Source organism: Mesocricetus auratus, unplaced genomic scaffold (assembly GCF_017639785.1).
Source record: "Mesocricetus auratus isolate SY011 unplaced genomic scaffold, BCM_Maur_2.0 Super-Scaffold_100676, whole genome shotgun sequence".
Classification (NCBI taxonomy): Eukaryota; Metazoa; Chordata; class Mammalia; order Rodentia; family Cricetidae; genus Mesocricetus; species Mesocricetus auratus.
In genome coordinates, this window is record NW_024429266.1 from 97577650 (window position 1) to 97604724 (window position 27075).

General features: G+C 55.4%; 2 protein-coding genes across 5 annotated transcripts; one reads left to right on the forward strand and one right to left on the reverse strand.

Moving 5' to 3' along the window:
- Window positions 1–380: 380 nt before the first annotated feature.
- Trip10 (thyroid hormone receptor interactor 10) lies at window positions 381–14141 on the reverse strand. 4 transcript variants are annotated; one of them, XM_005081341.4, is made up of 15 exons: window positions 14034–14141; window positions 12718–12833; window positions 12568–12624; window positions 9583–9730; window positions 9446–9508; window positions 8805–8909; window positions 8580–8708; window positions 7816–7962; window positions 7504–7698; window positions 6034–6201; window positions 5718–5827; window positions 1965–2097; window positions 1615–1763; window positions 1282–1400; window positions 381–805 (listed from the first exon to the last, which is right to left on the reverse strand). In XM_005081341.4, exons 1-15 carry the CDS (start codon window positions 14055–14057, stop codon window positions 657–659), a joined length of 1812 nt encoding a protein of 603 aa, XP_005081398.1. In that variant the 5' UTR covers window positions 14058–14141; the 3' UTR covers window positions 381–656. The 4 variants fall into 4 exon arrangements, with proteins under 4 accessions (XP_005081398.1, XP_040593896.1, XP_005081400.1 ...); XM_040737962.1 differs by having other exon boundaries at window positions 1282–1403; XM_005081343.4 differs by lacking the exon at window positions 6034–6201.
- A 2316-nt stretch (window positions 14142–16457) lies between these two features.
- Gpr108 (G protein-coupled receptor 108) lies at window positions 16458–25505 on the forward strand. The gene is made up of 17 exons (XM_013121499.3): window positions 16458–16623; window positions 17218–17337; window positions 18519–18569; window positions 18766–18848; window positions 19423–19550; window positions 19642–19835; window positions 19921–20025; window positions 21630–21763; window positions 21858–21933; window positions 22226–22299; window positions 22388–22505; window positions 23494–23624; window positions 23749–23792; window positions 24021–24070; window positions 24173–24256; window positions 24331–24455; window positions 25036–25505. Exons 1-17 carry the CDS (start codon window positions 16498–16500, stop codon window positions 25106–25108), a joined length of 1716 nt encoding a protein of 571 aa, XP_012976953.1. The 5' UTR covers window positions 16458–16497; the 3' UTR covers window positions 25109–25505.
- The last annotated feature ends 1570 nt before the right edge of the window (window positions 25506–27075 follow it).

Here is a 27075-nt window from a genome sequence, read left to right on the forward strand (position 1 = left end):
ATCTTTTTTTTTGGTTTTTTGAGACAGGGTTTCTCTGTGGCTTTGGAGGCTGTGCTGGAACTAGCTCTTGTAGACCAGGCTGGTCTGGACCTCACAGAGATCCGCCTGCCTCTGCCTCCCGAGTGCTGGGACTAAAGGCGTGCGCCATCAGCAACTAGATAAATCTTTTAAAAACCCAACATGCGTTATGAGTGCCTTTGCCAGGGTTGGCCAAAGGGGCACAGGCTTGAACAGTTATGAGATGCAATGTTGCTGTTCAAAAACAACTCAGGATCCTCTGAGAGCAGCCAATGCCCCCTGCCGAGCTGTGTCTCCACAGAGGTACCTTCTGAGGGGCCATTTCCATCATCGGGGCCACAGACTCCAAGGACGTTATATAATTATATATATATATATACTTTTTAATATAAAACAAAACTTGGCCCAAGCCGAGCGGCAGGAAGAGAGGTCTTAAATGACAAATATGTACAACCACTCGGGAAGGCACAAGTGGGTCCCTAGAGGGTGTCAGGTGGGATGACAGAGGGGACAGCAGGTTACACAGGTCTCAGCCAAAAGCCACGAGGGCAGGAATAAAGTGCAAGGTCTTGGGGGCCCCCTGTGGCCCGGAAGCAGCAGCTGACAGCCCTGCCCCTCGTCCCCCGCTCTGGTGGGGTTCAGTTGAGTGTGACTCGGAGGTAAGAGGTGGGCACATAGCCCTCGCCTCCCTGTCTCCGCCTGACCCGTGTCCATCCATCGCCCTTGTCTTCCTCCATCAGACTGAGGTCCTCCCCCTCCGACATGGAGATGGTTCCCTCACTGGAACCTGTTGGGGAATGGAGGGGGAGACAGGTCAGACTGGGTGAGTCTGACCCGAAGTCACAGCTCCAAGCCAACTGCCACACGCCCTGGTGTGAGGGTTAGCACTGTCAGCTTCGGCCTCAGGGAGCTCTCCCACCGTTGGGACAAAGCTCTGGGATGTCTGTGAGGGAGGGAGTTTCTAGGGCGGGCGGATTTAGATGGGAGGCCCCACTGAGAATGTGCACGGCAGCATCCCACAGGCTGGGGTCCCAGACCGAATAAAACTGAGAAATCAAGAGCCTGGGTGCTCCCCGCCATGTCTGACAGCCAGAGTTCCGTCCCCAGGACACACGTGGTAGGAGGGCGCCTGCTCCCGGACACGGTCCTCTGACCTCTCTCACACAATAAACAAAAGCGTTTAAAATAGAAGATAAAATAGCCCTTCCTGAATGCTAGTCAGGCTCCCTACCACTGAGCTACAGCCTCGCGCTGGGCTCTTACCTTCGAAGCGGTAGATGGCCACACACTGGCCGATAGGGGATCCAGGCTCTTCAAAGTCCTCATCGAACTCAGTGTAGATGGGGGTGTCCTGGCCTTCTTCTGAAGGGGGCTCGTCAGAGCTGCTTGGAGATGGGAGGAAGGTGAGCACCAGACCCTCCAGGGTCTCTGAACCCCGCCCCAGCCCCTCACTGGTGGATTCTAGGTGGGGCTCCACCCCTGACCACGCCCTCAGCCCCTCACTGGTGCGTTCTGCATGGGGCTCCACCCTCACCACGCCCCCAGTCCCTCACTAGGGGTTATGGGCCAAACCGGCTTCTGGCTCTCCCCACTCACCTCTCCTTATTATCCTGGGATCCACTGTTGTTGCTACTACTGCTGCTATCTGGTGGGGCAGTGGCTGGGGGATCAGGCGGCCTGGAGTGACGACTCAGGCTATCCCCCCGGTTACTGAGGACCCGGCTTTCAGCTTCTGCCAACCAAGCCTAGGGTTGGTTGGGGATCACAGCGTGACTTCCAGGGCAAACACTGAGGTCAGCCCACTCTTGGACTGGGGACATTTCCTGACATCACCCGTGCACACCCAAAACTTAGACGGGAGGGTAAGGTTCCATCCCCTTCCCCCACCCGCAGTGACTCACGCAGCTCAGCCTGCCCCCCGCCCCTCCCCAGGGCACCCCTCTGACCTCATACTTCTGCACTTCTAGCTTCAGTCTCTCAATGTTGCCCAGGGTTTCTGCAATGCGGGGCTCTAAGCTGGCAGGGTCTCCCATCTGCGGCGTTTTCTCATATACATCTTTCATCTTCTTCAGGGCCTCCCTAAGACCAGACACACAGACAGACAGGAAGGAAAACACACACTCCTATGATTTAACAAGTGAAAACCAAGCTCAAGGAGAGGCAAGACGCTGGTGATGGACTCCAATGTGCCTGTGCACAATGGCGCATGCTGAGGCTGGAGGATAGCAGGTTCAAGGCCAGCCTTGGCTAACCTGGGCATCTTTTAAAAAAAAACAAAAACCTGGGCATCTTTAAAAAAAAAAAAACAAAAACCTGGGCATCTTAAGTGAGACCTATCTCAAAAAATTCGAAATGGGGTTGTAGAGACTACTCAGTGGGTAACATGCTTGCTCACGTGAGGACGTGAGCTCGATCCCCAGAGCCTACATAAAAGCCAGACATGGTGGCATATCCCTGTAATCCCAGCACTGGGGAGGAAGAGACAGGAAGATTCCTGGGACTTGCTGGCCAATCAGTCTAGCTGAATTTGAGCTGCAGATCAGTTAAAGACCCTGTCTCAAGAAACAAGAAGACAGAGGAGACGGCTCAATGGTAAGAGGACCAGTCTAAGGACATGAGTTTGAATCCCCAGCACCATGTAAAAATCTGGGTGCAGCTCCCATAAGTGCCTGTAACTCAAGCACTGTGGGGGGCAGAGACAGAGAGAGGTGAAGACTAGGACCTGCTGCTGTCAGCCCAGCTGCTGGTGCAGCAAGAGACTTTATCTCTAGGGAATGAGAGAGATAGAACAGCTACCATGTGAGATCTTCCGACCTCTGTACATGCAGGGCCGCACACACACACACACACACACACACACACACACACACACACACACACACCACACACACCACACACACCACACATACAGTAGCCACCAGGTGAGATCTTCCGGATTCTCTCTCTGTGCATGTGCATGCAGGGCTATGCTGAGCTGTGTATACACACACACACACACACACACACACACACACACACACACGCACACACACGCACACACGCACACAGAGCAACCACCATGTGAGATCCTCTGGCTTCCATGTGTGCAGGGTTGTACATGGCTGCACGTGTGTGCATGGCTGCACACAAACACATATATGCAGAAAACTATCTGTATGACACCTGAGGAACAACATTCAAGGTTGTCTTGTAGTAGCCAAAAGCAAACACCCACATGAAATAAATAAACCAGGAATGGTAGCACACTAAAGATCCAAACCAACCTGGAAAACATAGCAGAACTCAGTCTCAAAATAAAACATAAAAATAGGACCAGACGTTGGTGGCACATGCCTTTAATCCCAGCACTCAGGAGGCAGAGGCAAGCAGATCTCTGTAAATTTGAGGCCAACCTAGTCTACAAGAGCTAGTTCCAGGACAACCTCCAAAGCAATACAGAAAAACCCTGTCTCGAAAAACAAACAAAGGGGGGGGGTCAGTGAGAGAGCTCAGCGGATAAAGGCACTTGCCACCAAGCCTAAAAACCTGAGTTCTATCCCCGAGGACCCCTGTGGTTGAAGGAGAGAACAACTATAAGGAGTTGTACTCTGACATCTACACACAAACTGTGGCATGTGTAAGTCCATACACAAAACAAATGAATAAGTGAAAAGGAAATTTAAATGAGTAAATAACTAAAAGGTCAGCCTTTTGGCCCTAGGTAGGCCGGTGCTTCACACCACTAGAAACACACGCCCAGGCTGCATGTGCTCCAAGCGTGGCTTCTGTCCCATGATTTCCACTCTGTAGAGAAGGCCACATGTGAACAGCCAAATAGAATCTGGCCAGCCACCTGCTAACAAGTGGCCGGCGTCATCCCTAGTATGTAACAGGCTGGGGAGAGGATTTTGTGCTTGGAAAGAATGACTAAAGACTTTGTCTAGCAGATTTTTTGCACGTTAATGCTCTGTTTCGGCATTAGACAACTCAGCTCTCCTTTCCTCTTATCATGACGGTGACTCAAGACTGACAGAGTTCCTGAGCGTGAGCTGTCTCGGTACTAATGAGGTAAGACTCCACAGACTGGGCTGTTTGTCTTGTTTTCCAGTCTACTAAAATATTTGAAACTGAGCCTAGGTGTCGGTTTTGTAATTCCAGCTACTTGGAAGACAGGCAGGAGAATTGAAAGTTCCAGAGCAGCCCGGGCAACTTACCCAGACCTAGTCTCAAAATAAGAAATAAAAAAGGAGGGCTAGGGGTGTGGTCAGGGGTGGAGCCCCACCTAGAATCAATCCCCAGGGAGGGGATGGGGGTGTGAGTTCCAGGTCTCAGAAACTACAAACAGCAGTTTGTTGTAGCAAAGTATATATTAACCTAAACTGGCACAGTAGCTCTTCTTTAATTTAACTACTTACTTGTTTATTTCTTATCACACATGCCTATGTGTGCACTTACATGCCACCACACCTGTTTGGAAGTCAGAGGACAACTTGTGGGAGTGGGTCCTCTCCTTCTACCATGAGACTGAAGTCTTCCAGCTTGGGTGGCAAGTGCCTTTGGCCACTGAGTCAGCCCACTGAGGCTGTTTCTGAGAGTGGAATGGGAGCAGAATGAGCCAGTGAGTTTCTGGGGACGCAGGGTGCACAAGCGCTCATCTGCTGGAGTGACTTACAGAAAATGCAAAGTAACGGATCCGCTCCTGCTTTTACATCCAGTTCTTCACTGCTCTTTTGAGAGTCGCAAGAAGCCCAGGCTGGCTTTGAACTTACAACCCTCCTGCCTCGGCCTCCTGAATGCTGAGATCACAGACAGGCGCCACCACACCCAGCTGTGCGACAGGAATCTCCTCTAAAACCATCAGATGTAGTCGGGGAGATGACTCGGTCAATAGTGGTCACCGTGTGGGCACACTAATCTGACCTACAGCTACCACGGACAAAGCCCAGCACGAGACCTCACGCCTGAATCCCAGCACTGGGGAGGTAGAGATAGGAGACCATCCCCCCAGGTCTCCTATCTGGCCAGCCTAGGCCACTCACCAAGTCAAGCTCCTGTGAGACCCTGTCTCAGAAAAAAGTCACCTGAAGCCAGTGTAGTGATGCATGTCTTTAATACCATCACTTGAGACCTCTGTGATTTCAAGACCAGCCTGATCTTCACAGCCAGCCAGAGCCACACAGTGAGACATTGTCTCAAAAAAACCAAAACCAGACAAATAAAAAGGACAGGGTAAGGGTCTGGAGAGACTGCTCAGTAGTGGAGAACACTTACTGAGCAACCTTAAATACCGATTTCTAATTCCTGCACACACGTAGCAAGGAGGGTCCAGCCACACACCACCTGCAGCCTCGGTGGGCAGAGACGGGACGGCCAGGGATTGCTGGCTGCCAGCCTAGCCAACAAGACACAAAGACCTAGTCTGAAGAGAGACCCTGCCTAACAGACAGAGCGAAGAGGACGCTGATCTCCTCCCCCGGCCCCACACAGCTCTTGCACCAATACACACTCCCACAAGACAGCCTCCACAAGCAGAGACCTACAGAGCCCGGAATGTGTTGGGAAGTCCTTGTGTACCACTGAAACATGGTAGCAGCAGATGGGACCCAAGAAGGACGACAAGTACCCAGGCGAGTACCCTACCATGGAGCACATCCCCAACCCCGGAGTAGCCCTGCTTAGTCTCGCGTTCCTCTCCAGCCTCCTCCACCGCGCATGCTCACCTCTGGTCCTCCTCCTTCTGCAACTCCCGGTTCCGCTCTTCCAACTGTTGCTGGAGTCGCTTTCTCTGCTGCTCTGGGGGCAGGTGACTGAAGTCTTCGGTGACCACCGTCTGGAAGGTGAGACCAGGGCTGAGTTTGGAATTTGCAACCCTAAGTTTCCCAAGCGCCTCTCTCGCTCCTGAGATACCAGGTCCACCTTCCTCCCTGGCAGGGCTTTTGGGGAGCGAGGCCATGCATACAGCAAAGCTGGAATCTGGGAGGACGCAGCAGGCGGCAGGAGAAGAGCCCAGTGTCCCACCATCCGGCCTCAACTTACCCCACGGCCACCTCGGAGGCTGCGGAAGGATGCTAGCCGCGGTTTGACCGACTTACTGATCTCGCTCAGTATGGCCAAGGGGTCACGGCCAGAACGGGGGGATGAGGGTCCATCAGACAATGTGGAGGGTAGGTGGCCCCCCAGGAGGGACAGGGATGGGGGACGTGGCTACCGGTGGGGGCCAGGGAAGTGGGGGGATGGGTCAGGGATGTAGGCGCGAGGATGTAGTCGGAGGATGGATGGATGGACGCAAGGAAGATGGACGGACGGGACACAGGAAACAGGAAAAACAAAATGGAGAAAGAGGGAAAAATAATGATAAGAAAATCACAACTAAATTGTAAGATCACACAGAAAACACCTGTAAAAGCAACAAGGGAAGACCTGGGAGGCGCCAGGGAAGACAGGAGATGGGGAGCCAGGGCCAACAGGGAAAGGTGTTTGCTGCCAAGCCCTGAGTTCTATCCCAGGACCCACAGGACAGAAGGAGAGAACAGATACCAATGTGCTATTCCCTGACCTCCACATGCCCCCAAGATGTGCATAAACAAAACCTAGTAAGCTAAAAAGATCCAGGCAGGTGCCACACCCACTTCCCAAGCTCTCTCTGTTCCTCGGAGTCTTAGGGACTCATGAAGCACCCCAGGAGGTCAGGTACCCATACTCCCCTCTACCCCGCTTCCTGGGCTTACAGTCTGTAAGGTAGTGAGAAAGTGGGAAGCAAAGGCTGGGACAGAGAGCTAACTCAGTATGTAAAACACGTTTACTCCCACCAAGCATCACGACCCGAGTTTGGTCCCTGGGACCTGGGAGAGACCTGAGTCCTAAAAGTCCTCCTGTGACCACTACATGTGCACAAACACACAGATACATATGATACACATAAATAAATAAGTTTTACTTTTTTTTTTAGAGAACCAGGGTGGTCAGACACAGAGGCTTAAAGGGGACAGACAGGGGTGGCAGGTAAGAAGGGTCTCAGTCTAAGGGGGATGGAAAGGATAAACCAACTGGAAGGGATGGCTGAAAGGGCCGGGAGTAGAAGGATAAACTGAGGGGGAATCAAGGTACACACCAGACCCCAAAAGTCAGACTTCCAAGGAGAAAACGCATAGGAGGCAGAGGCTCCCCAGAAATATAGAGGATGGGGATAGTATCGGACGGGGACGCCTAGGGGTTGGGGGGCAATGTCAGGCCAACATGAGCCCTTCAAGGGTCTGAGGAGACAGCAGAAGATGCCACAGGACCCCTACCCTGTGCCCTCATCCACAGAGGGACTCCCAAGCCAGCCAGTGGGCTAGCAGGCCCGCCTTCCTCTTTTTCCTTCCCTCTAGCCTGGGCCCCCAGCCAAGAGGAAAATTCCTGCCCCAGGACTCGGCGTTCCATGCGGCTGGAGCTGACTCAGTGAGGTCCTCGACTGACTGTCCCCCCTTCCCACCCACTCCTCACCCCAAGAGCTCCGGACCCCACCTTGTTCTTTTTCCCAAAAGGCCAGCGCTTGGCACGGCTACGGCTGGAGGCTGCTCGGAGCTCAGGCCTGCCATCCGGGGTGCCCAGGCTACTGTCCGAAGGCACTCGGTTCATGACTTGGCTGAAGTCTTCGAATTCCAAGTCACCCGGGCGGGCGAACCCTGACTTGTGTAGTTCGATGAGGACTTGTGAGTCCTGTGGGAAGAGACAGGGAATGAGGGACGGCCAGCAGCTGGCTCAAGGAGCTACTTTTAGGGAGCCACCCTCCCTCAGCCCGCACTCCATCCCACTGGGCCCATGCTGAGCACCCACGTTCTTAGCATCCACGGACTCCGCGGCCACCTTCATACCCTCCAAGCATTTGCCAATAATGGGAACCACCTGCAGTTCAGCCTCTGACAAGAGCCCATACCCGGCCCCCAGGCGGGTGGCCCGGCGTTCATCCATGTCCTGCAGCTTCTGTGGAGCCGAGGAGAGCACAGGTGAGTCAACCCTGCAAACATCTCCAGGCCGAAAGCATCAGCCCCCAAGCCCAGGCTTGAGAGCTAGGACAGAATCAGATCCGCCCTCACGACAAAACCCCCCCTTCTGGGGGAAGGGGTGGTGTGCGGTGAGAGATATAGGGGCAGGAGTAAAAAGATGCAGAGCCAGGGGTTCAGAAAAGTCTTCTTACAAGAGCTTGTAATGAGTCAGAGCTTTGAAATAAAAAGTACATGCAACACAGACAATCCTAACACCAGGGTTGGGACAGAGCTGGGAAGAAAGTTGGGGAAATTTTGAGACCGGGAGCCTCTTAGAGCTGGGCCTTAGAAGGATGACTAGGAGTTTTAAACCAAAGAATGGTTATCTGTCTACCCATCCCTTTCCCATTCCTTCCTTCCCTCCCTCCCTTCTGAGACAGGCTGTCCTGGAACTTGCTATGTACACCGGGCCATTCTCCTGCCTCCGCCTCCAGAGTGCGGGAGCTGCAGGTGCTCTTTCAATCTAGAAGCAGGGACGCGGCAGCCGGGGTGCTGGCACCCGCGCGGGAGCTGACTGACTCGGAGGGGCTTTGTCAACAAGCTTAAAGCGCTCACATCGAATATCTGGGGCATCTGGGAGAAGTAGAAGTGGGCCTGGTCTCGGTTGAAGCGCTGCAGCTGGGCGGCGTACTCATTCTTGCTCTCTTCCGCCATGTGGTTCCGGAGGTGGGCTTGCTGCTTGGCCTGGGCAGTGGCATGGCAAGGTGGAGTTGGTGGCTAGGTGCCGGCTCTACCCCACTCTGACGGCACCAGCCTGTCACAGGCTCCATCCCGTATTACCTTCTCCACATCCGCCTTGGTGGCGTTAATGTCCTGATCCAGCCTCTCGGCGGTGTGAGCCGCTTTCTCAGCCTCCCGGCAGTCTCGCTCAAACTTCCGCTTACTCTACACAGGAGAAAGAAGTGGAATGGAGGACCTGCCCTCCCCCAGGAGCAGAGTGGGGAGACCAAGGTTTACTGTCGGGGTGGCACACACCAGTCACCCCAACGCTAGGGATGACTGGAGGGGAGGCTGGAGGATCAAGGCCAACCTGGACCACCACGTGAGACATTGTCTCAAAAAGGACCAGAAAGACGGCTCAGCAGGTAAAGGTACTTGTCAAGAAAGCCTGGCTACCTGAGTTCAATTCCCCAGAACCCCCTAGAGGTGGAACGAGAGAACTGATTCTAGAGAGCTGAAGTCACACACACACACACACACACACACACACCTCATGGCATGCACCACTCCGCTGCCACACACACAAACAACAGAGTTCAAGACCAGGCCAGCATGGGCCACACGAGACCCCACCTCAAAATAAAAGGTGTGGGCACAATAGGTGTGCTGGGTACCCCTGAGGTTGAAAGGGGAGCCTGGTCACACATGAGCAGCCACCACCCCAGCCCTCCTGGGCCTTAGCCACCCCCAGGCACACTCACAGTCTCCAACTGTTTGAAGCCGTTTTCCAGCTGCTGCTGAGCCCGACGGCCTTCCTGGAAATGCTGTGCAAACAAATGGAGACTCTCAGCGAGGTTCCAACAGAGCCCTCAGCAAGCATGGGTGGGAGGGGACTCACCATCTTCCTCTCCTGCTTCATCTCCTGTGAGTACTTGGCCAACTCCAGACACACCCGGATGCCCAGACTCTCAGCCACCAGCTCTCTCTGGCCTGCGAAATCATTGACCTCCTGGAGAAGCTGAACGAATGATTGTTGCTGACTGAACCTGGTCGAAGGGGACAAGCAGGGGTCAGGACCAGAGAGGGGCAAGCGCGAACTCTGCCTGGCACAGTGACACAGGCCTGTCATCCAGGGCAGGAGGAGGATGGAGAGTTTGAGGCTAGCCTTGGCTACCTGAAACCCTCGGAAGAGAGAAAAAGAGAGAGGGAGTGTGGGAGGGAGAAGAGATAAAGGAGAAGAGAAAGAAAAAGAAAAAAAAGGAAGTCTTGAGCTATATTTGTTCCCAATAAGAGCTAAGTTTGTGTCCCTAAGTTTTGTTTTTTGAGACAGGGTTTCTCTGTATAGCTTTGGAGGCTGTCCTGGCACTTGCTCTGTAGACCAGGCTGGCCTTGAACTCACAGAGATCCACCTGTCTCTGCCTCCCGAGTGCTGAGATTAAAGGCATGCGCCACCAACATCTGGCCACAAATCAAATTTTTGGACGCACAATGCTTTTTTTGTCTTTTTTTAGTTTTTACGAGACAGGGTTTCTCTGTATTGTTTCGGAGGCTATCGGTCCAGCCCAGCCTCAAACTCACAGAGATCCGCCTGCCTCTGCCTCCCGAGTGCTGGGATTAAAGGTGTGCGCCACCACCGCCCGGCTGGACGCACAATGCTTACATCTTTGTTGTTGTTTGAGACAGGACCTCACTATGTAGCCCTGGCCAGTCTGTAATTCATAGATCTGCCAGTCTCTGCCTCCTGGGGCTTGGATTAAAGTTGTGTGCCACCATTTTCAGGCCTGAAAGTATCTTCTATGTGCCATTCCCCCAGGGCTGGTAGCAGAACCCTAGAGTCAGGTTTTTGTGTTTGTTTGTTTAGGTTTTGAGGCAGTGTCTGGCTACATAGCCCAAACTAGCCCAGAACCCTTGCTTTTCCTGCCTCAGCCTCCTGACTACGGAGATCACAGAGCTGAACCACCATGCCTGGCACCCCTCGTCCAATTTCCCAGTGAGAGGGATGAATACAGTAATCATTCGGTAGCTGTGGCAACCATTTCTAGGGTTGCTAGAGGGTACCAAAGTAAAGGATGCTTAAGGTCTTCTATGCAACAGCAAGGTTTGCACAGACCCTCCCTAGATGACTCAGGGAGCCCCATACAATTTAAACACGATGACCAAAAGTCTGTGTATGCTCCAGAACTGAACAATTTTGGTTTGTTAGAGCGTTGTCAATCCTCAGGCACTGGGGCTGGAGGTGCTGAGTGGGTAGAGAGTTCCCCTAGCAAGCATGAGTCCCCAGCATAAAACAAGCAGTCTGGAGGCCGAGGCAGTGGAATCAGTCCCAAGTTATGAGTTAGATAGTGAGTTTGAGACCAGCCCGGGCTACCTGAAACCACACACACACACACACACACACACACACACACACACTTTTCAACCCTGGAAAACCCTGATCACACTAAGTGGAGTATCACTCACACCAAGTCACCCATCTAACCAGCTATCACAAACTACTCTATTAATTCCTATTAATTTTTATGGAGTTTTGGAACTTCTGGGTTACAACTTTTTTTAAACATATTTACTAAGCCGGGCATTGGTGGCGCACGCCTTTAATCCCAGCACTCGGGAGGCAGAGGCAGGCGGATCTCTGTGAGTTCGAGGCCAGCCTGGTCTACAGAGTGAGTTCCAGGACAGCCTCCAAAACAATACAGTGAAACGCTGTCTCGAAAACCAAAAAAAAAAAAAAAAAAAAAAAACAACCATATTTACTAAAAGTATAGTATCACTATGCAGTCCAAGCTGACCTGGAACTCACAACCTCTGGGTCTCAGCCTCCAGAATGCTGGGATAATAAGCACTTGGCACCATACCCAGCTCTTCTTTTAGATTTTTTTCAGGGAAGGGTTCAGAATGCAGTTAAAAATTCCTGGAAATAACTACAGACTGACTACCAGTTTGTTCGTTTAGAAATCTGACACAGGGCATCATACAGCCCAGGCTAGCTAGCCTCAGATGTAACTACATAGACGAGGCTAGCCTAGAACCCACGGGTGCTAGGATCACAGGTGTGCACCAACATGCCCAGCTTTAGCCTGTGCTTTTAGACAAATAAACTCAGTTCACCTTTGTACACACCAGCGAGAATAGAAACCACCACCATCAGACCCATTTTGCAGATTATAAAGATGAGAGATAATAAAAGTCATCGGTCCAAGCCTGGCTTAGTGATACATGCTGTCAGTCCAGCTCTTGGGAGCCCAAGCACAAGGGCTGCCTCAGTCCTGGCTACAGAGGGAGTAACAGAACAACCAAAACCATGTCTCAAAGATCGAGACTAGGACCAACGAGACGGTTTAACAGGTAAAGGGCACTTGCAGCTGAGTTTGACCTGGACCCACATGGTGAGGAGAGAACCGACTCTTGCAAGCCGTCCTCTGACTTTCTTTTTTTTTTTTTTTTTTTTCGAGACAGGGTTTCTCTGTAGCTTTGGAGGCTGTCCTGGAACTCACTTTGTAGACCAGGCTGGCCTCGAACTCACAGAGATCCGCCTGCCTCTGCCTCCCGAGTGCTGGGATTAAAGGCGTGCGCCACCAACGCCCAGCTGTCCTCTGACTTTCGAAAGTGCCCCGTGACTTTGGAAAGTGCCCCGTGGCATATGTGGGTGCACCTCGCTCTCAAAGTTAGATAAACGGTAAAAGTAAAATGTCACTTTCCCCTGATAACTGTGCTAAGTTGAGAATTTACAAACCCAAAAGGATGCTCTGCTGGAAGTAAATTTCACCCCAGGTCACCCAGACTTTTAATGGGAGGCGGGGCTGGAGGTGCGGGAGTGGAGTGTCCTCTGGGAAGGAGAGGGACCCATGCCCCGCTCCCCTCCCCAGTTTTCTCCCATTCTTACTTGACTTCGGGGTCATCTTTGGTAGGTCTCTTGGGAAGGTACTTTTTCACCAGGCTCCTAAGGGTGGGGACAGAGGCAGGGAGGCTTGAGAACCTGGTCCTCCTGCCGGATCACCGCGGAGCCCCAGCGAGCACCCATCCTAGAGCTCACCGGAGTTGCTTGGCGTAAGCCTGCTCCACCTCAGCGCGTTCTTTCACGAACTTCACGTATTTGTCCAACAGATCCAGACCCCACTGCGTGTGGCGTTCCAGCACCTCAAACTGATCCTGATTGCAGGGGTGCGATTGGGAAGGGTCAGGGTCACCTGGAAGGAGCACCAAAGCCCCAGAGACCCGATGCATGGGAAGGGGGGGCGCAGACAGGGGGCGGGACAAGGCACAACCTCGTGGCTCGGCGGTTCCAGCAAGGACTGGCTGGCTTCCCCAGGCGCCGCCCCGGCGTGGCGCAGGGGGAGGCAGGAAGCTGGCGGGAACCCCCATCTCCTCCTCCCGGGAAGGGCCTGGACAACAGCGCCAGGGCCCCAAGCCGGACGGCGGGGTCTCTCGGAGTCGGGGTGGCCAACAGGGGTGTGGGAGGAGGCTAAGCTACTCCAGCTCCCTCCGAATCCTCTAACCCACCCACCCCCCGCCAAATTCCGGAAAATCAAGCGGGCTTGGCAAATAAGACAGGCACAGAAGGGAAGGGTTTGAGCAGCTCAAAGTGCGTGGAAGGAGGGAACCTCAATGGCCAGATTTCCCCATTTCCACGATCCCCGGGATTCTCCGTTGAGTGACTCAGTTTCCCCTGCTACTGTGATGCCTCCACTACAATGACTTGTCCCCACTGCACCCGAAGACTACACCGCCTCCAGAAAGAGGAGGGGTCAATAGTCCAACAAGGATTCAGGGAAACTTCTAGGGCTTCCTGGGTGAGGTTAAGTGGCGGGTAAGGGGTGGCTCCGCCCAGCGCCCAGGGCCGAGTCCAGCAGCCCCCTTCCCCTCCCCCTCAGCGTCCCAAGCCCTTTAGGGCAATTGCAAGCAGGGAAGCCACCGGGTGAGGCCCCACGTGGGAGAGTAGGTGACCAAAGGGTCCCCTCCCCCTCCCAGCCGCACAGGCGGGCGGCGGGCAGGGACCCAGGGGCCGTAAGATTAGCCTCCAAGCCAGGCCAGGGCGCTCAAAATAGGTGACCTCGCCCAGCTGTCCCCCCCTTCCTGGCCTGGTCTAGGGACTCCTTGGGATGGTCTCACTCTCAACTCTGTGACTCAGTTTCCCTATCCGGGTCCTAGGCAAAGTATGCGTAGGGCCCTTTGGGAGTCTAGAAAGTCCCCAAGGAACTTTGGAGAGAGTGCTGAGGGCAGAGGGCGGGACCCGAGGGATCAGCTGCGGGGGAAACCGCGGAGTCCCGCAAAGGTACATAGGGGACAAAGAGCGGAGAGGCCAGGACCCCAGCAAGGGAGAACCGTGTGAGCTGGGAAGAAAGGACTCACCCACAACTCAGTGCCCCAATCCATGCTGGTCCTGCCGCCGGGGACGCCACTACCTCCAGCCCGGGTCCCCGCCACCCTCCTCCAAACTCAGCCCCAGGGCGGTGTGCCCAACCCCGCCCCGCCCCGCCCCGCCAACAGACCACGCCCACTCGCCTAGACCGTCACGCCCCTTCGCGCTTTGCCACGCCCCTGTCCCGCCGAACCCCAAGCGGGGCGCCTTAAGGGCGGAACCCAATGAGGCGGAGCTCAGCGAATGCTCCGCCCTCTCTTAAAGGGCTATGAACCTCCTTAAAGGGTGCCTCGATTTATTTTCCAATCTACCCCGCTATTATTCTGCTCTGCCATCCCAAACTATTCAGCCTTTCCATTTAACTTCGCATTTCTTATAAAGGATCAAAATATCAAAGCCCCAAACCCAAGGAGTCTCTCCCACTTCTCCCCCACTCGATGGCAGGGAAAACCTGCGGTCGGTCACTAGGCTCTTGCGGGGACCAACTAGGCTCCAGAAATCTCTATTTTGTCCCACTAATGGTCTGGTTCCCTCCGGCCACAGAGCAGATGGTATGATTTCGATCCAGCCCAGGAGGCACCTCCAGCCAATGCCAGGTCCATTAGCGCATCCCCACCGCATCCTGACTTCCCTTCCTCCCCGCCAGAGCCTCCTTTGAGAAACTGAGGACAGGCTGCCCTTGGGGCCCCAGTTTTGGACTACACACACACACACACACACACACACACACACACACACACACACACACACACACACACAGCTCGCGCTTGCCCCTGACTGCCCACTTGCCAGCCGCATTCACTGAGGCCCAATCAGTACTGCGCACCAGATTCCCTCAAGCGGCTCCCGCCGCCCACTCCACCCTACCCCACCCCACCCCCGCCCTAGCGTAGACCCTGGGGCCCCGGGGCTCAGAAGTTCCGATCCTCCCAATCATAAAAGTCCTTTCACGCCTTGTAAATACCCTTGAGGCTCCCGGATGGAAACAAACAAACAAAAAAAGGCCCTGGTGGCTCCCACCCCCTCTCTCCCCGGCCGTAGGTGCTTTCTCCGCAGCTGCAGAAACACCTAAACATCCCCTCCGGTGCTTTATCTGGTAGGGAAGCGCAGTCTGGACTTTTGAGGGAAAATGCCCTGGAGACCCCGCAGGAACTGAGGCTCCGGTGAGCATTAACCCCACCTGCTGGCGGCTTGAAGGATAAGCTCGCAGATGCAAAGCCTAGAGGGGGGCTGGGGAAAGAGGGTGGAGGAGGAGTCAGAGGTCAGATGAGAATGTAGTATCAGACTGGGCTGGGAAGCTTAGCGGCGGGATCGTGGGCTTAGCTAAGAGTCGAAGACTGTCTGCAACTAGGGTCCAGAAGTTGGGACTCCGACTCCTGCAGATCTGGGGGCTGAGTAGAAGATGAGCTTCGGGGGGCTAGGGAAATGGCTCAGTGGTTTAAGAGTACTGACTGCTTTTCCAGAGAGCCCCGGTTCAAATCCCAGCACTCACATGACAGCTCACAACTGTCTGTAACTTCAGAATCTGACACCCTCACACAGACATACATGCAGACAAAACACCGACGCATATAAAATAATAAAGATAAACAAACAAAAAAAAGATGAAGCCGGGCGTTGGTGGCCTTTAATCCCAGCACTCGGGAGGCAGAGGCAGGATCTCTGTGAGTTCGAGGCCAGCATGGTCTACAAAGTGAGTTCCAGGACAGGCACCAAAACAATACATAGAAACCCTGTCTCGAAAAACCAAAAAAGAAAAAAAAAAGATGAGGTGTGTAAAATAGGGTGAGGTGCCTAGGATCGGATTGGGGAGAGGTCAAGATTTCAGTTTGAAATAAGAGCTCCGCCGCTGCAAGGGAGTTAAGCCTGGGGCGGAGTCTGCAGGTGGGACCTAAAATGGCCCTCAGCCTGGGATCAGAAGTCAGCAAAGGGTCAAGAATTTTAGGCTTCTCGGTGGCCCAGGAAAGTTGGAACAGGGCAAGCCTCAACAGATACTTATGTTTACCAAAATCTTTGCTTCTGGCCGGGAACCACTTCCCGGTTGGGGAGGTGGAGTTGGGGGGAGGGAGCAAGTGAGTCCATGGGCATACTGGGAAATGTAGTTTGCGTGCATTGTTGCGCGGATCTGCTTCCTCTGCGTTCTTGGGTAATGTAGTCTTGGACCGTTAAGAGCTGAAGAAGGAATTCCGCTTTAAGGAACAGATATGGGTTCCTAGATCATTGGTGAGTCGTCCTGTTCATCAAATTGCATCCGGGACGATCTGTCTAGGGATTGGGGAACATGAAAGCGGGGCTGAAAAGACTAAGCGCGCCCATTTGGTAAGACGTGTGTCCATCAAAGCATCGCAGTTGATAATTGGGTAATTCGGCCAGGTCGGGCAACGATTGGCTCAGAAGTGGGCGGGCATTATCAGGCGTCGGAGGCGGTGTTGTGGGGCAGCCGCAGCCCCAGAGATGGCAGTGAGCGAGAGGAGGGGGCTCTGCGGCGGGAGCCCAGCGCAATGCGGATGGGGATGCTTGTCGCTGCTGGTGCTGATGCTGGGCGGCTGCTCAGGCCGCATCCACCGGCTGGCTCTCACAGTGAGCCCCGCGGGCTTAGCCTCGCCATCCTCCCCCGATAGCTCCTTCTGGAGCGGCCGCACCCCCACTGCAGGCCGCGAGTGGTCTTGTCCCGCCCCCTCCCCCCGCCCCGTGCTCGCAATGGGTTGGCCTGGCTTAGGGGGCGGGGCTCCATCTCCCGGGACCCCTGACTCCCGGCCCTTTGAATTACGGGGTGGGGGGGGCCCTTGGTAACAACCTTAGGACCTCCTAGGCGGAGGGGGTACCTGGTAAGATCCTCCTGGAATTCACTTCGATGAGAGTTTGGGGGACTAATTTGAAAATTCAGCCCAGATAGAACCAAAAAGTTTTCTGTGAAGACGGAGCTGGTCACACCAGCAGGTGTAACCCACTCTCGGGGTAGTGCGCATCAGTCTAGGGGCCTTCCGTGGAAGCAGGACTCTCAGACCCACCCTGTAGCTGCCTGGGGCCGAAGCAGGGAAATGCCACCACTGCCCTGCACCCAGGAAGGCTTTCTCTCTCGTGTGCTGTGCCCTGAGTTTAAAATGCCCAGACTCTCAGGGGAGCTAGCCGGGAAAGCGCCCTTGCTGACACTGTCTGTCTGGTTTCCTGCAGGGGGAGAAGCGAGCTGACATCCAACTGAACAGCTTCGGATTCTACACCAACGGTTCCCTAGAAGTGGAGCTGAGCCTGCTTCGCCTGGGCCGCCAAGAGACAGAAGAGAAGCAGCCGAAGGTTCGGAGGCTCAAGGGGGCGGGCTCAGTGCACAAGTTCTGGAACTCCATCCTAGCCGTGTCCCTCGCCCATGTGATCTGTGGCAGGTCCCATATAGCCTTCTTGAGCCTCAGTTTCCCCAGCTGTCACTTAGGAATGAATACAGTGTCTCATGCAGTCTGGATGTTTGGGGGTACACATCAAGTCATCCTAGCATCCCTGCTGGCTGAGGCAGGAGGATCAGGTTGCACAGCCCCAGGTTTTTTAAATGCATGGTCTCACTATGTAGCCTCAGCCGGCCTCGAACCCTCTATGTAGCCCAGACTGGCCACAGACTGGGAGGTCTCCCGGTCTCTGCTGTGCCACTCACTGGACCCAGACCCACTTTATTTCATCTGGGGCCACACCCTTAGAGAAAACTGGCTCTCCCTTCCCCTTCATCCGTCAGCTATCCATAGCTCCTCAGCCAGGTGTAGGGGTTCAAGCACCCCTCTTCCCTCCATGCTGGAATGCTGACAGCCACAGCTGCTGCAAGTTCCTAAGCAGCGGTCTGCTGTCCCTAGAAGACATGGTTTCTCTCTGGTCCTCCCACCGCTGGCTCTAACCCTCTTCCCTCACCCTCTTCAGCAAGGTCCCCTTGGTAGAAGAGGTGCGAAACAGATGCCTGGTTTATAATAACGGCCCTTTTTTTCTTTTCTTTTTTTTTTTTTTTTTTGATGGCGTGGGGTGGGGGGTCATTGCTCGAACTCACCTGCCATGCACTGGGAATAAAGGCACCACTATGCCCAGGCAGCCTCATTTTGACCATTTGTTTTGAGCCAGGGTCTCATGTAGTCCAGGCTCACCTCAAAGTCAAGACCCTCCTGCCTCAGTCTCCATGGCCCATGGAACTGCATGTTCTACCCCATCCAGCAGCATTCACATTGTGGGTGGGTAAAGCTAATCAGGCTGTGAAAAGTCTCTTGGAGGGAGTGCACTCTGCATGAGCATGGGGGGGGGGCAGACAGGTCATTGAGCATCCAGCACATGGCGGGTGTTCAGTACCTCCAGGATTGGGGCTCAAAACCGATGCAAATCCAGCCACAACCTGGGCAACATGGCGAGCGCCCTCCCAGCCAAGGCTGCCCCAAAGCCCCTGTCTCAAAGCAGAACGGAACCAGATTGCATCCCTTTCCTGGCAGAGGGTGTGTTCTCTTCCTCAGGTGGGGTTCAGCCTGAGTCGAGTCCGATCGGGCAGTATCCACTCCTACTCGGTGAGTGGAGGGCGTCGGAGGCGTTGAGGGAGAACTGATGTGGTGTGGAGGGCCTGCCTCCTTTGTGTAAGGCCTACACCCCTGGGTTCCTTTCCAAAGGAGGGGCAGGGAGAGGCCCTGGGTGGATGGACAGCGCATTGAACTAGGCTAGACCCACGGGCACTTGTAACCCAGGTCCTTTTTGTCCACTCCCCAGAGCCGGAACTCCCAGGAATGCCCTCTGGAGAGGAACAGCAGCAACTTCTTGGTCCTTTTCCTCATTGATATCAAGGACCTGCAGTGAGTACAGACAGGGGACCCCCCAAAGATCGCAGCTCTGGGGAGAAAGCCCGTCACTTTTGCTGCATGGTACATTGTGTGTATGTGTATGCGTGTGTCCACACACATGCTACCGAAAATTGAACAAGTGCTATCCCCCTGACCACACCTCCAGCCCCTCATTGGGGGATTCTAGGTTAGGGTCCACCCTGGCCACACCCTTACCCCCTCACTAGGGGATTTTAGGAGGGGTTCCACCCCTGACCACACCCCCAGCCCCTCATTTGTACTTTTTAAGACAGGATCTCAGTAAGTTTTACCAGTTTGGGCTTTGAACTCACTCTGTAACCCAGGCTGACATTGAACTTGCAATCCTCCTGTCTCTACCTCCCGAGTGTCTTGAATCACAGGCCTTTCACCTGTAGACCAGGCCATATTGTCTGCCCTTCCCAATAGACAACCATGAGCATGGGAGCTTCATGGACGGGCAGTGACTCAGAGAGATTCTCCAACCGTGTAGGGAAGGCATCCGCACACGTTGCATACCTGACCACTGACTTCACCCTCCCTTCCCTTATTCCTCCTCTCACCCAAGGGTCCAAGTCCGGAAGTATGGGGAGCAGAGGAAGTTGTTCATCTCCCCTGGCCTCCTCCCTGATGCCCCTGCCCAGTCAGACCTCCCGAAGCCAGAGCCACCAACTGGGGCCCCTAAGGAGAACAGTGGTAAGGCCAGGAGGCTGGGCAGAGCTACCCTGGAGAAACCCCAGTTTTCTGCCCATCTGTCGTTTGACAGTCACTCACCCATCTCCTACAGAGACCCCTGCAGTCAAAGAGGATCAGGCAAAGCCTGGAGCACCCCAAGTTTCAGGAGAGAAAATTACCCCGGGGGTACACAGGCTCTCGACAGAGGGCCAGCCACAGAAGCAGCTGCCCACGCGGGACCCCAGCGGGAAAGAAGAAGAATTGGTGTTGGGGCTGGGCCACCTCAACAACTCATACAACTTCAGTGTGAGCACCTGCCCTGCTCAAGTGCCCCCCAAACCCTGCCACAGCTGGGGAACCCTCCTGAGACCCCCTTCCTCCCCATGGCCAGTTTCACGTGGTGATCGGCTCCAGGGCTGAGGAAGGCCAGTACAGCCTCAACTTCCACAACTGTTACAACTCCGATCCTGGCAAGGAGAAGCCATTCGACCTCACCGTGAGTGGCCAGGGGCAGCTGCACCCTGCTCAGCAGCCTTGTCTTTGTGCTCTGGTTGTCTCTGTCGTCTCATCCCACTTTATTTGGGGGCGGGGGGTGAGGGCATGCACCACAGCACGTGTGTGGAGGTCGGAGGACACCTCTCAGGAGTCAGTCGTCTCCTTCCGCCACGTGGGCCCCAGGGACCGAACTCAGGTCTTCAGCCTTGGCAGCAAGCTTCTTCACCCACTGAGCCTTCTTGCCAGCCCCTGTATGGACTTGTTAAAGTCCTCCATTGGGCTTTGGTGTGACATGCAAGCTAGGGTATCCAACTGTCCTCCGATCGGAAGTATTTGAGGGAAGACAAAATTGTATATATTTCAGGTGTGCACAGAACGTGTGTGTGTGTGTGTGTGTGTGTGTGTGTGTGTGTGTGTGTGTTTCATACGTGCAGGGAATCTTGTGTGGTGTGGTGTACATATGGAAGTCACAGTCAACCTCCACTGGTGTTCCTTGGGATGCTGTCCATCTTGATACTTGTGTTTGGTTTGGTTTGGTTTTAACACAGGGTCTCACTTTGTAGCCCAGGCTCGCCTAGAACTCAGTGTAGACCAGGCTGGCCTCGAACTCACAGAGATCCGCCTGCCTCTGCCCCTCCCTGAGTGCTTCGAGTAAAGGCATGCGCCACCACACCCAACTCACTTTGTTTTTTGAGACAGGGTCTCTGACTGGCTTGGAGCTCCCAGATTCAGCCAGGCTGGCTGGTTAGCAAGTCACGGGAATGCTCCCGTCTCCACCTCCATGCCACCACCCCTGGCTTATCTTTAATGTGGGTTCTGGGGATCTGAATTCCACTTCTCGTGATTACAAGGCAAGCACCTTCCCGACTGCACTGCCCCCTCCCCCAGCCGTGTCACGAGCAACCTGTAGACTCGTTTTCTGTTTATTTTTGAATGCGAGTGTGTGTGCAGTGCACATGGAGGTCAGAGGGGACTTGCTGGGGTCTCCTGCCCTCAGAGTGTTCCCAGGGTGGCCACCTGAAGTTCTCGTTGGCCTACACACAGAGAGAGAATCACACAGTATTCAGTGGTGCTCAGCCTGTGGGTCTCAACCCCTTTGGGGGTCACATATCAGATAGCTTGCCTGTCCATTGACATTATGATTCATAGCAGTAGCAAAATCCCAGTTATATAGTAGCAACGAGATAATCCTATGGTGGCGGAGGGGTCACCACAACTTGAGGAGCTGGTGTTAAAGGGTCACAGTATCAGAAAGGCACGAACCACTGGCCTAGATGATCCTGTCACAACGTGTTGGGTTGGTTAGAGTCACTTGTCTCCTGGGTGGCCCCTAGCCAACACCAGGTAACACTTCTGTGTCCTGGTTTACATTGTCCAGTCTTCTGGAAATGTGGTAGGCCCTATGAAAATACTTGTCACTTTGTACAAAGACTGGGTCATCCCTGGGGTCCTGGTGCCAGTCCTCTGTGACTTCTAGTATACGGCTGTGTACCCATTTGAGAGATGGGACCAACTGAGGCGCTCTAGCTAGAAATTGGAAGAGTTGGAGACTGGGAAACCCAGAGCTAGAGCTACAGGGGCAAGGCTGCCTGCCTCCCCTTACAGGTGATGATCCGAGAGAAGAATCCAGAAGGCTTCCTGTCGGCGGCGGAAATCCCCCTCTTCAAGCTCTACCTGACCATGTCCGCCTGCTTTCTGGCCGCAGGCATCTTCTGGGTGTCTGTGCTCTGCAAGAATACGTAAAGCCCCCCACCCCGACCCCGCCCGTCTCTTGTGAGGGCCAGACACCCTAATGTCAGTGGTACCCTCCCCACCCCGTTCTCCCTCCGGCAGATACAGTGTCTTTAAGATCCACTGGCTCATGGCAGCCCTGGCGTTCACCAAGAGCGTTTCCCTGCTTTTCCACAGCGTGAGCACACGGGGCCCGTTGGCGACACCAGGGTGGGATGGTGAGACGGGGCATGTGTCCACCGTGTGCCTTCTCCATCCCTCTTCATACTCAGCCCCGCTCGCCCCGCCCACCCTCCAGGACTGTCCATCATACTGTCTAACCATCCTCCTCCCGCTGTAACCCCTGCCCCGCCATCGTGGTGGGAATCCATCTCCCTCCCTAATCACTCACCCATACTTGGTCTCTGTTCCCAAACTGTCCCCCACCCGTCCATCCTTGTCTGACTACCCATCCATCTGCCCACCTCCAGATCAACTACTACTTCATCAACAGCCAAGGCCACCCCATCGAAGGCCTCGCCGTCATGCACTATATCACACACTTGTGAGTCCCCTGGCTCTGCACACAGGTGGGGAGGCAGGTGGGGGTGGCACCACCTCATCATCAGACCTCCCCGACCCTGGCTTCCCAGGTTGAAAGGCGCCCTTCTCTTCATCACTATCGCCCTAATCGGCTCAGGCTGGGCCTTTGTGAAGTACATGCTGTCGGACAAGGAGAAGAAGATTTTTGGAATTGTGATCCCCCTGCAGGTGAGTGTGTGTGTGGGGTTCCTATGGGGGTTTAGGAAGGCATAAAGAGGGGGACTCAGGAGACATCGGAGGCAGGGATGCTGGGGCGGGGTACAGGGAGGGATGCTGGGGTGGGGTACGTGGTAGGATACAGGGAGGGATGCTGGGGTGGGGTATGGGGTAGGATACAGGGAGTGATGCTGGGGTGGGGTATGGGGTAGGATACAGGGAGAGATGCTGGGGTGGGGTATGGGGTAGAATACAGGAAGGGATGCTGGGGTGGGGTATGGGGTAGGATACAGGGAGAGATGCTGGGGTGGGGTATGGGGTAGGATACAGGGAGGGATGCTGGGGTAGGATACAGGGAGGGATGCTGGGGTGCAGGGAGGGATGCTGGGGTGGGCACAGGGGGATGCTGGGGTGGGCACAAGGGGATGCTGGGGTAGGATACAGGGAGTGATGCTAGGGTAGGATACAGGGAGAGATGCTGGGGTGGGGTATGGGGTAGGATACAGGGAGAGATGCTGGGGTGGGGTATGGGGTAGGATACAGGGAGAGATGCTGGGGTGGGGTATGGGGTAGGATACAGGGAGGGATGCTGGGGTGGGGTATGGGTAGGATACAGGGAGGGATGCTGGGGTGGGGTGGGGGGACAGGGAGGGATGCTGGGGGTAGGGGGACAGGGAGGGATGCTGGGGTAGGATACAGGGAGGGATGCTCAGGTGGGGGACAGGGAGGGGTGCTGGGGTGGGGTGCAGGGAGGGATGCTGGGGTAGGATACGGGGGGATGCTGGGGTGGGGGACAGGGAGGGATGCTGGGGTGGGGGGCAGGGAGGGATGCTGGGGTAGGTACAGGGAGGGATGCTCAGGTGGGGGACAGGGAGGGATGCTGGGGTGGGGGGCAGGGAGGGAAGTCCATGTTGGTAGGGGAATTGGCAGTGGCTTATTTTCAGTGGACAGGGGTAAGAGGATGGGAATACAATCAGGTGGCATGTTGCCATCCCCACAGGTCCTGTCTAACGTGGCATACATTGTCATTGAGTCCCGTGAGGAGGGTGCTAGTGACTATGGACTCTGGAAGGAGATCTTGTTTCTGGTGGATCTCATCTGCTGTGGTGCCATCCTCTTCCCAGTCGTGTGGTAAGGCCCCGCCCAGGCCCTGTGCCCCTCACCTCAGCCCCGCCCAGGCCCCTACCCACCCCACGGGAGTCTCGTGTGCACTGGGTCCGGGTCATGACCACTTCCCACACTCCTCCTGCTCCAGGTCCATCCGGCATCTGCAGGACGCGTCTGGCACGGATGGGAAGGGTGAGGCCCCTCCTCAGTATTTCCCTGCCTTCTGTCTAACGGGTGCCAGGTCCCAGTGTCTCCGTGACTGCGTCTGTACCCCCTCAGTCACCTCTCCCCCTTGCCAGTTGGGCTTGTTACTGTTAATCCTGTTGCCCAGGAACTGCACCCCTGGCCCTGTCCCCTTCTCTGTTGCCCTCCCCTCCCGCCACTTTGAGCGACCCCCCCCCATTCTGTGCCCACCCACAGTGGCAGTGAACCTGGCCAAGCTGAAGCTGTTCCGACATTACTACATCATGGTAGGAGTCCCCGTCCCGGCCTGAGTCTCCCCGTGCCCTCTGCCCCTGACACCAGCCTCACTGGTTCTCTGTGCTGGCGCCCCGTGTCCCACGCGTCCCCAGGTCATCTGCTATATCTACTTCACTCGCATCATCGCCATCCTGCTGCGGGTGGCAGTGCCCTTCCAGTGGCAGTGGCTGTACCAGGTGAGCAGAGCCGGGCTGCGGGGCGGAATGGGGTGGCCAGGGAGCCCCTCCTGATCCCGTGCCCCGGCCCCCAGCTCCTGGTGGAGAGTTCCACGCTGGCCTTCTTCGTGCTCACCGGCTACAAGTTCCAGCCAGCTGGGGACAACCCTTACCTGCAGCTGCCGCAGGAGGATGAGGAAGACGTGCAGATGGAGCAAGTGTGAGCAAATTGTGGGGCATGGGGGGGCGGGGCCGGGAAGGGGCGGGGCCAGGCTAAGCTAGGGGCTTCACTGGGGCAGCCTCACAGGATGGGGTAAGGCCTAGGCTGCTTCTGGGGGGACGGCTAAGCGGGAATGTGGGTGTACGGGGCCAAAGAGGACCAAAGGTGCCATGTGAGTGGCCTTAACACAGACCAAGTGGTGCTTGGAGATGGCCCAGGAGTGAGGCAGAGCTGGCTCTGGGGTGGGCTGAGGATGCGGGGATCCAGGTGGTCCACAGGGATGTAGATCGGTGTGCGCAGCTTGGAGGGCCTGCAGGTCTGGAGTCACTAGGGGTGGAGTTAGAGCAATGTTAGGAAAGGGTGGGTTGTGACACTCAGGCCTGGGGACCTCAGAGGCCAGCTGGGCCAAGACCAGGCAGCTCTGCAGCGGTGGGAGCCAGGCTGGTTTGACAGCACGGTTAATTAAGACTGGTGTACTCACTGCCGGGCTAGGTCTTGGGGTAGAGGGATGGGATGGGAGCAGGCCAGGCCTGTTGCCCTCCAACTGTTGGACCCTAACTCTGCTGTGTGCCTCTCCCAGGATGACGGACTCTGGGTTCCGGGAAGGCCTGTCTAAAGTCAACAAGACAGCCAGTGGCCGGGAGCTGTTGTGACTTCCCCGTGGTCAGCCAGCCACCCGCAGCCCGTCTGCACCCTGCACACCCACGTGTACAGGAAGCACTAGGGGCCCCATGCTGACGAGGCACCCGGGGCGTGGGTCCCCAAGGAGCCTTTCAGGAGAAGATGCCCCTCCCCAGCGCCGCAGCCTTGTCGGGGACACTTAGGTCTCTTTCAGCACAATAAGGACTGCTCTTTGTTTCCCATTTCTTAAGTTCCTTGATGTTGAGGGGTTTGAGTGCCTAAGGCAAGCTGCATTTACGATCTGGAATCCTGGATTCTCAGGCTGTGTGGTGGCACACATCTGTCACCCTTTTGCTCTGGGGATCCTCATGAAACTTTGGACCAGTCAGTAAACAGATAAAAATAAAGAGAAAGCGGAATTCACAGTGAGGGCAGGATGGTCTGCAATGCTGTGCAGGGCCCTGTGTGGCTGCTGGGCAGTGTGACCAAGCGCCCCCTCCCCCCCAGTCCTCAAGGGCCTTGCAGGTCTCCAGAACGAGGATGAGGGGCCACACAGGGATGACCCAGCCTCAAGAGTCTAGTGAAGATGAACCCGTGTGCAACCCGGCTGTGGGAATGCTTGCTATGCCTGTGCCGTGACCCGCGTACAGATGCGTGTACGCTTGCAATCCTACCTTTAGAGGGGTGCACAGGGGCAGACCCCTGCCCTGGCTGCCCAGCCAGCCTAACCTACTTCTTGCAGCCCAGGCCCTTGAGACACCCTGTTTCAAAACTAAGGTGGGTGGTTAACGACTACTTTAGGCCACAGAAAAACTAATAGCGGGGCATGGCAGTTCAAGCCTCTAACTCCAACATTCAGGAAGCCGAGGCAGGAGAGTTGCTAGGGTTTGAGGCTAGTGAGACTCTGTCCGTGTACAGTGAATACTCATGGCCATAAGTACCCAGCAACAGCCTTGGCCTGGTCCCTTGGAGACCCCTTAGAGCCAGTTCTTCAAGGTGGCTCTCCTCTCTGCCTTTCTCTGAGGATACCCAGGAATGTCTTGTAGTGTGCAGACACCATGGGGGGTGGGGAGAGTAAGGAGAGGGCCAAGGGGCCGGGTTAAGGCTCCACAATAAGGAAGCAAGACCAGCTGCAGAGCAGATGAACAAATAGCCCAGCCAGCGGAAGCTCTACAGGCCGGGGAGGGTGTGGAAAGAGGTGGGAGCAGAGCCGGGCCTGGCCGGGGCAGCGGCAGGCAGCCGCCTAAAAACAGACTTGAGGCTTTGACCCAGGACACTGCAGCTGTGCACACGGAAGTAGACGCAGCGATAGCCCTCCCATTCCAGAGATGGGCACGCCCTACTCACCAGATGTGAATGTGTCCCCTAACAGCGCAAGGGAGACCTGAAGGTGACACCAGTGAGGGCACCCTGGTTGGGCCCAGCGTCCTCACATTGCTCACCATGGGCAAGTGGGCCAGGTGTGGCGGCCCACGCCTTCCATCCCAGCACTCAGGAGGCAGAGGCAGGAGGATATCAGTGAGCTCGAGGCCAACCTGGTCTACAGAGTTCCAGGACAGCCAGGGTTACACAGAAAAACCTTGTCTCCAAATTAAAAAGAAAGAAAGAAAGAAATTCTGGGCTGGAGAGATGGCTCAGTGGTTAAGAGCACTGGCTGCTCTCTCAGAGGACCTGGGTTCAGTCCCCAGCACCCACTCCAGTTCCAGGGTTCTAACACCCTCACAGATACACACGCAGGCAAAACATCAAAGCACAAAAACAATGATGAATGGGAAGAGCTAGGCTAGAGCGGGGGCCAGGGAAGTGAACCACATAGCATCCACGCCTGCGCTCCACAGCTCTCTCAGGTGCCAGCAGGAGTGTGAGCTAGGAAAAGGCGGGGGGGGGGCGAGGGAGATGGGCGTAAGGCACCTACCTGAGCCGCCCATTTGCCAGGTGACTTCAGGGTCTCTCCAGACCAGGCTCAGACTCGACACCTGTGGGGGGAGTGGGGGAGGGG

Excerpts from the sequence above, each read along its gene's own strand:
- Gpr108 (XM_013121499.3), top strand. The coding sequence starts at position 16,498 with ATGGCAGTGAGCGAGAGGAGGGGGCTCTGCGGCGGGAGCCCAGCGCAA. Across the intron at positions 16,624-17,217 it reads TCCACCGGCTGGCTCTCACA|GGGGAGAAGCGAGCTGACAT; the intron begins GTGAGCCCCGCG and ends GGTTTCCTGCAG. Across the intron at positions 20,026-21,629 it reads AGAAGCCATTCGACCTCACC|GTGATGATCCGAGAGAAGAA; the intron begins GTGAGTGGCCAG and ends CTCCCCTTACAG.
- Trip10 (XM_040737962.1), bottom strand. The coding sequence starts at position 14,057 with ATGGATTGGGGCACTGAGTTGTGG. Across the intron at positions 12,625-12,717 it reads GCTTACGCCAAGCAACTCCG|GAGCCTGGTGAAAAAGTACC; the intron begins GTGAGCTCTAGG and ends CCCCACCCTTAG. Across the intron at positions 1,764-1,964 it reads TAGAAGTGCAGAAGTATGAG|GCTTGGTTGGCAGAAGCTGA; the intron begins GTCAGAGGGGTG and ends AACCAACCCTAG.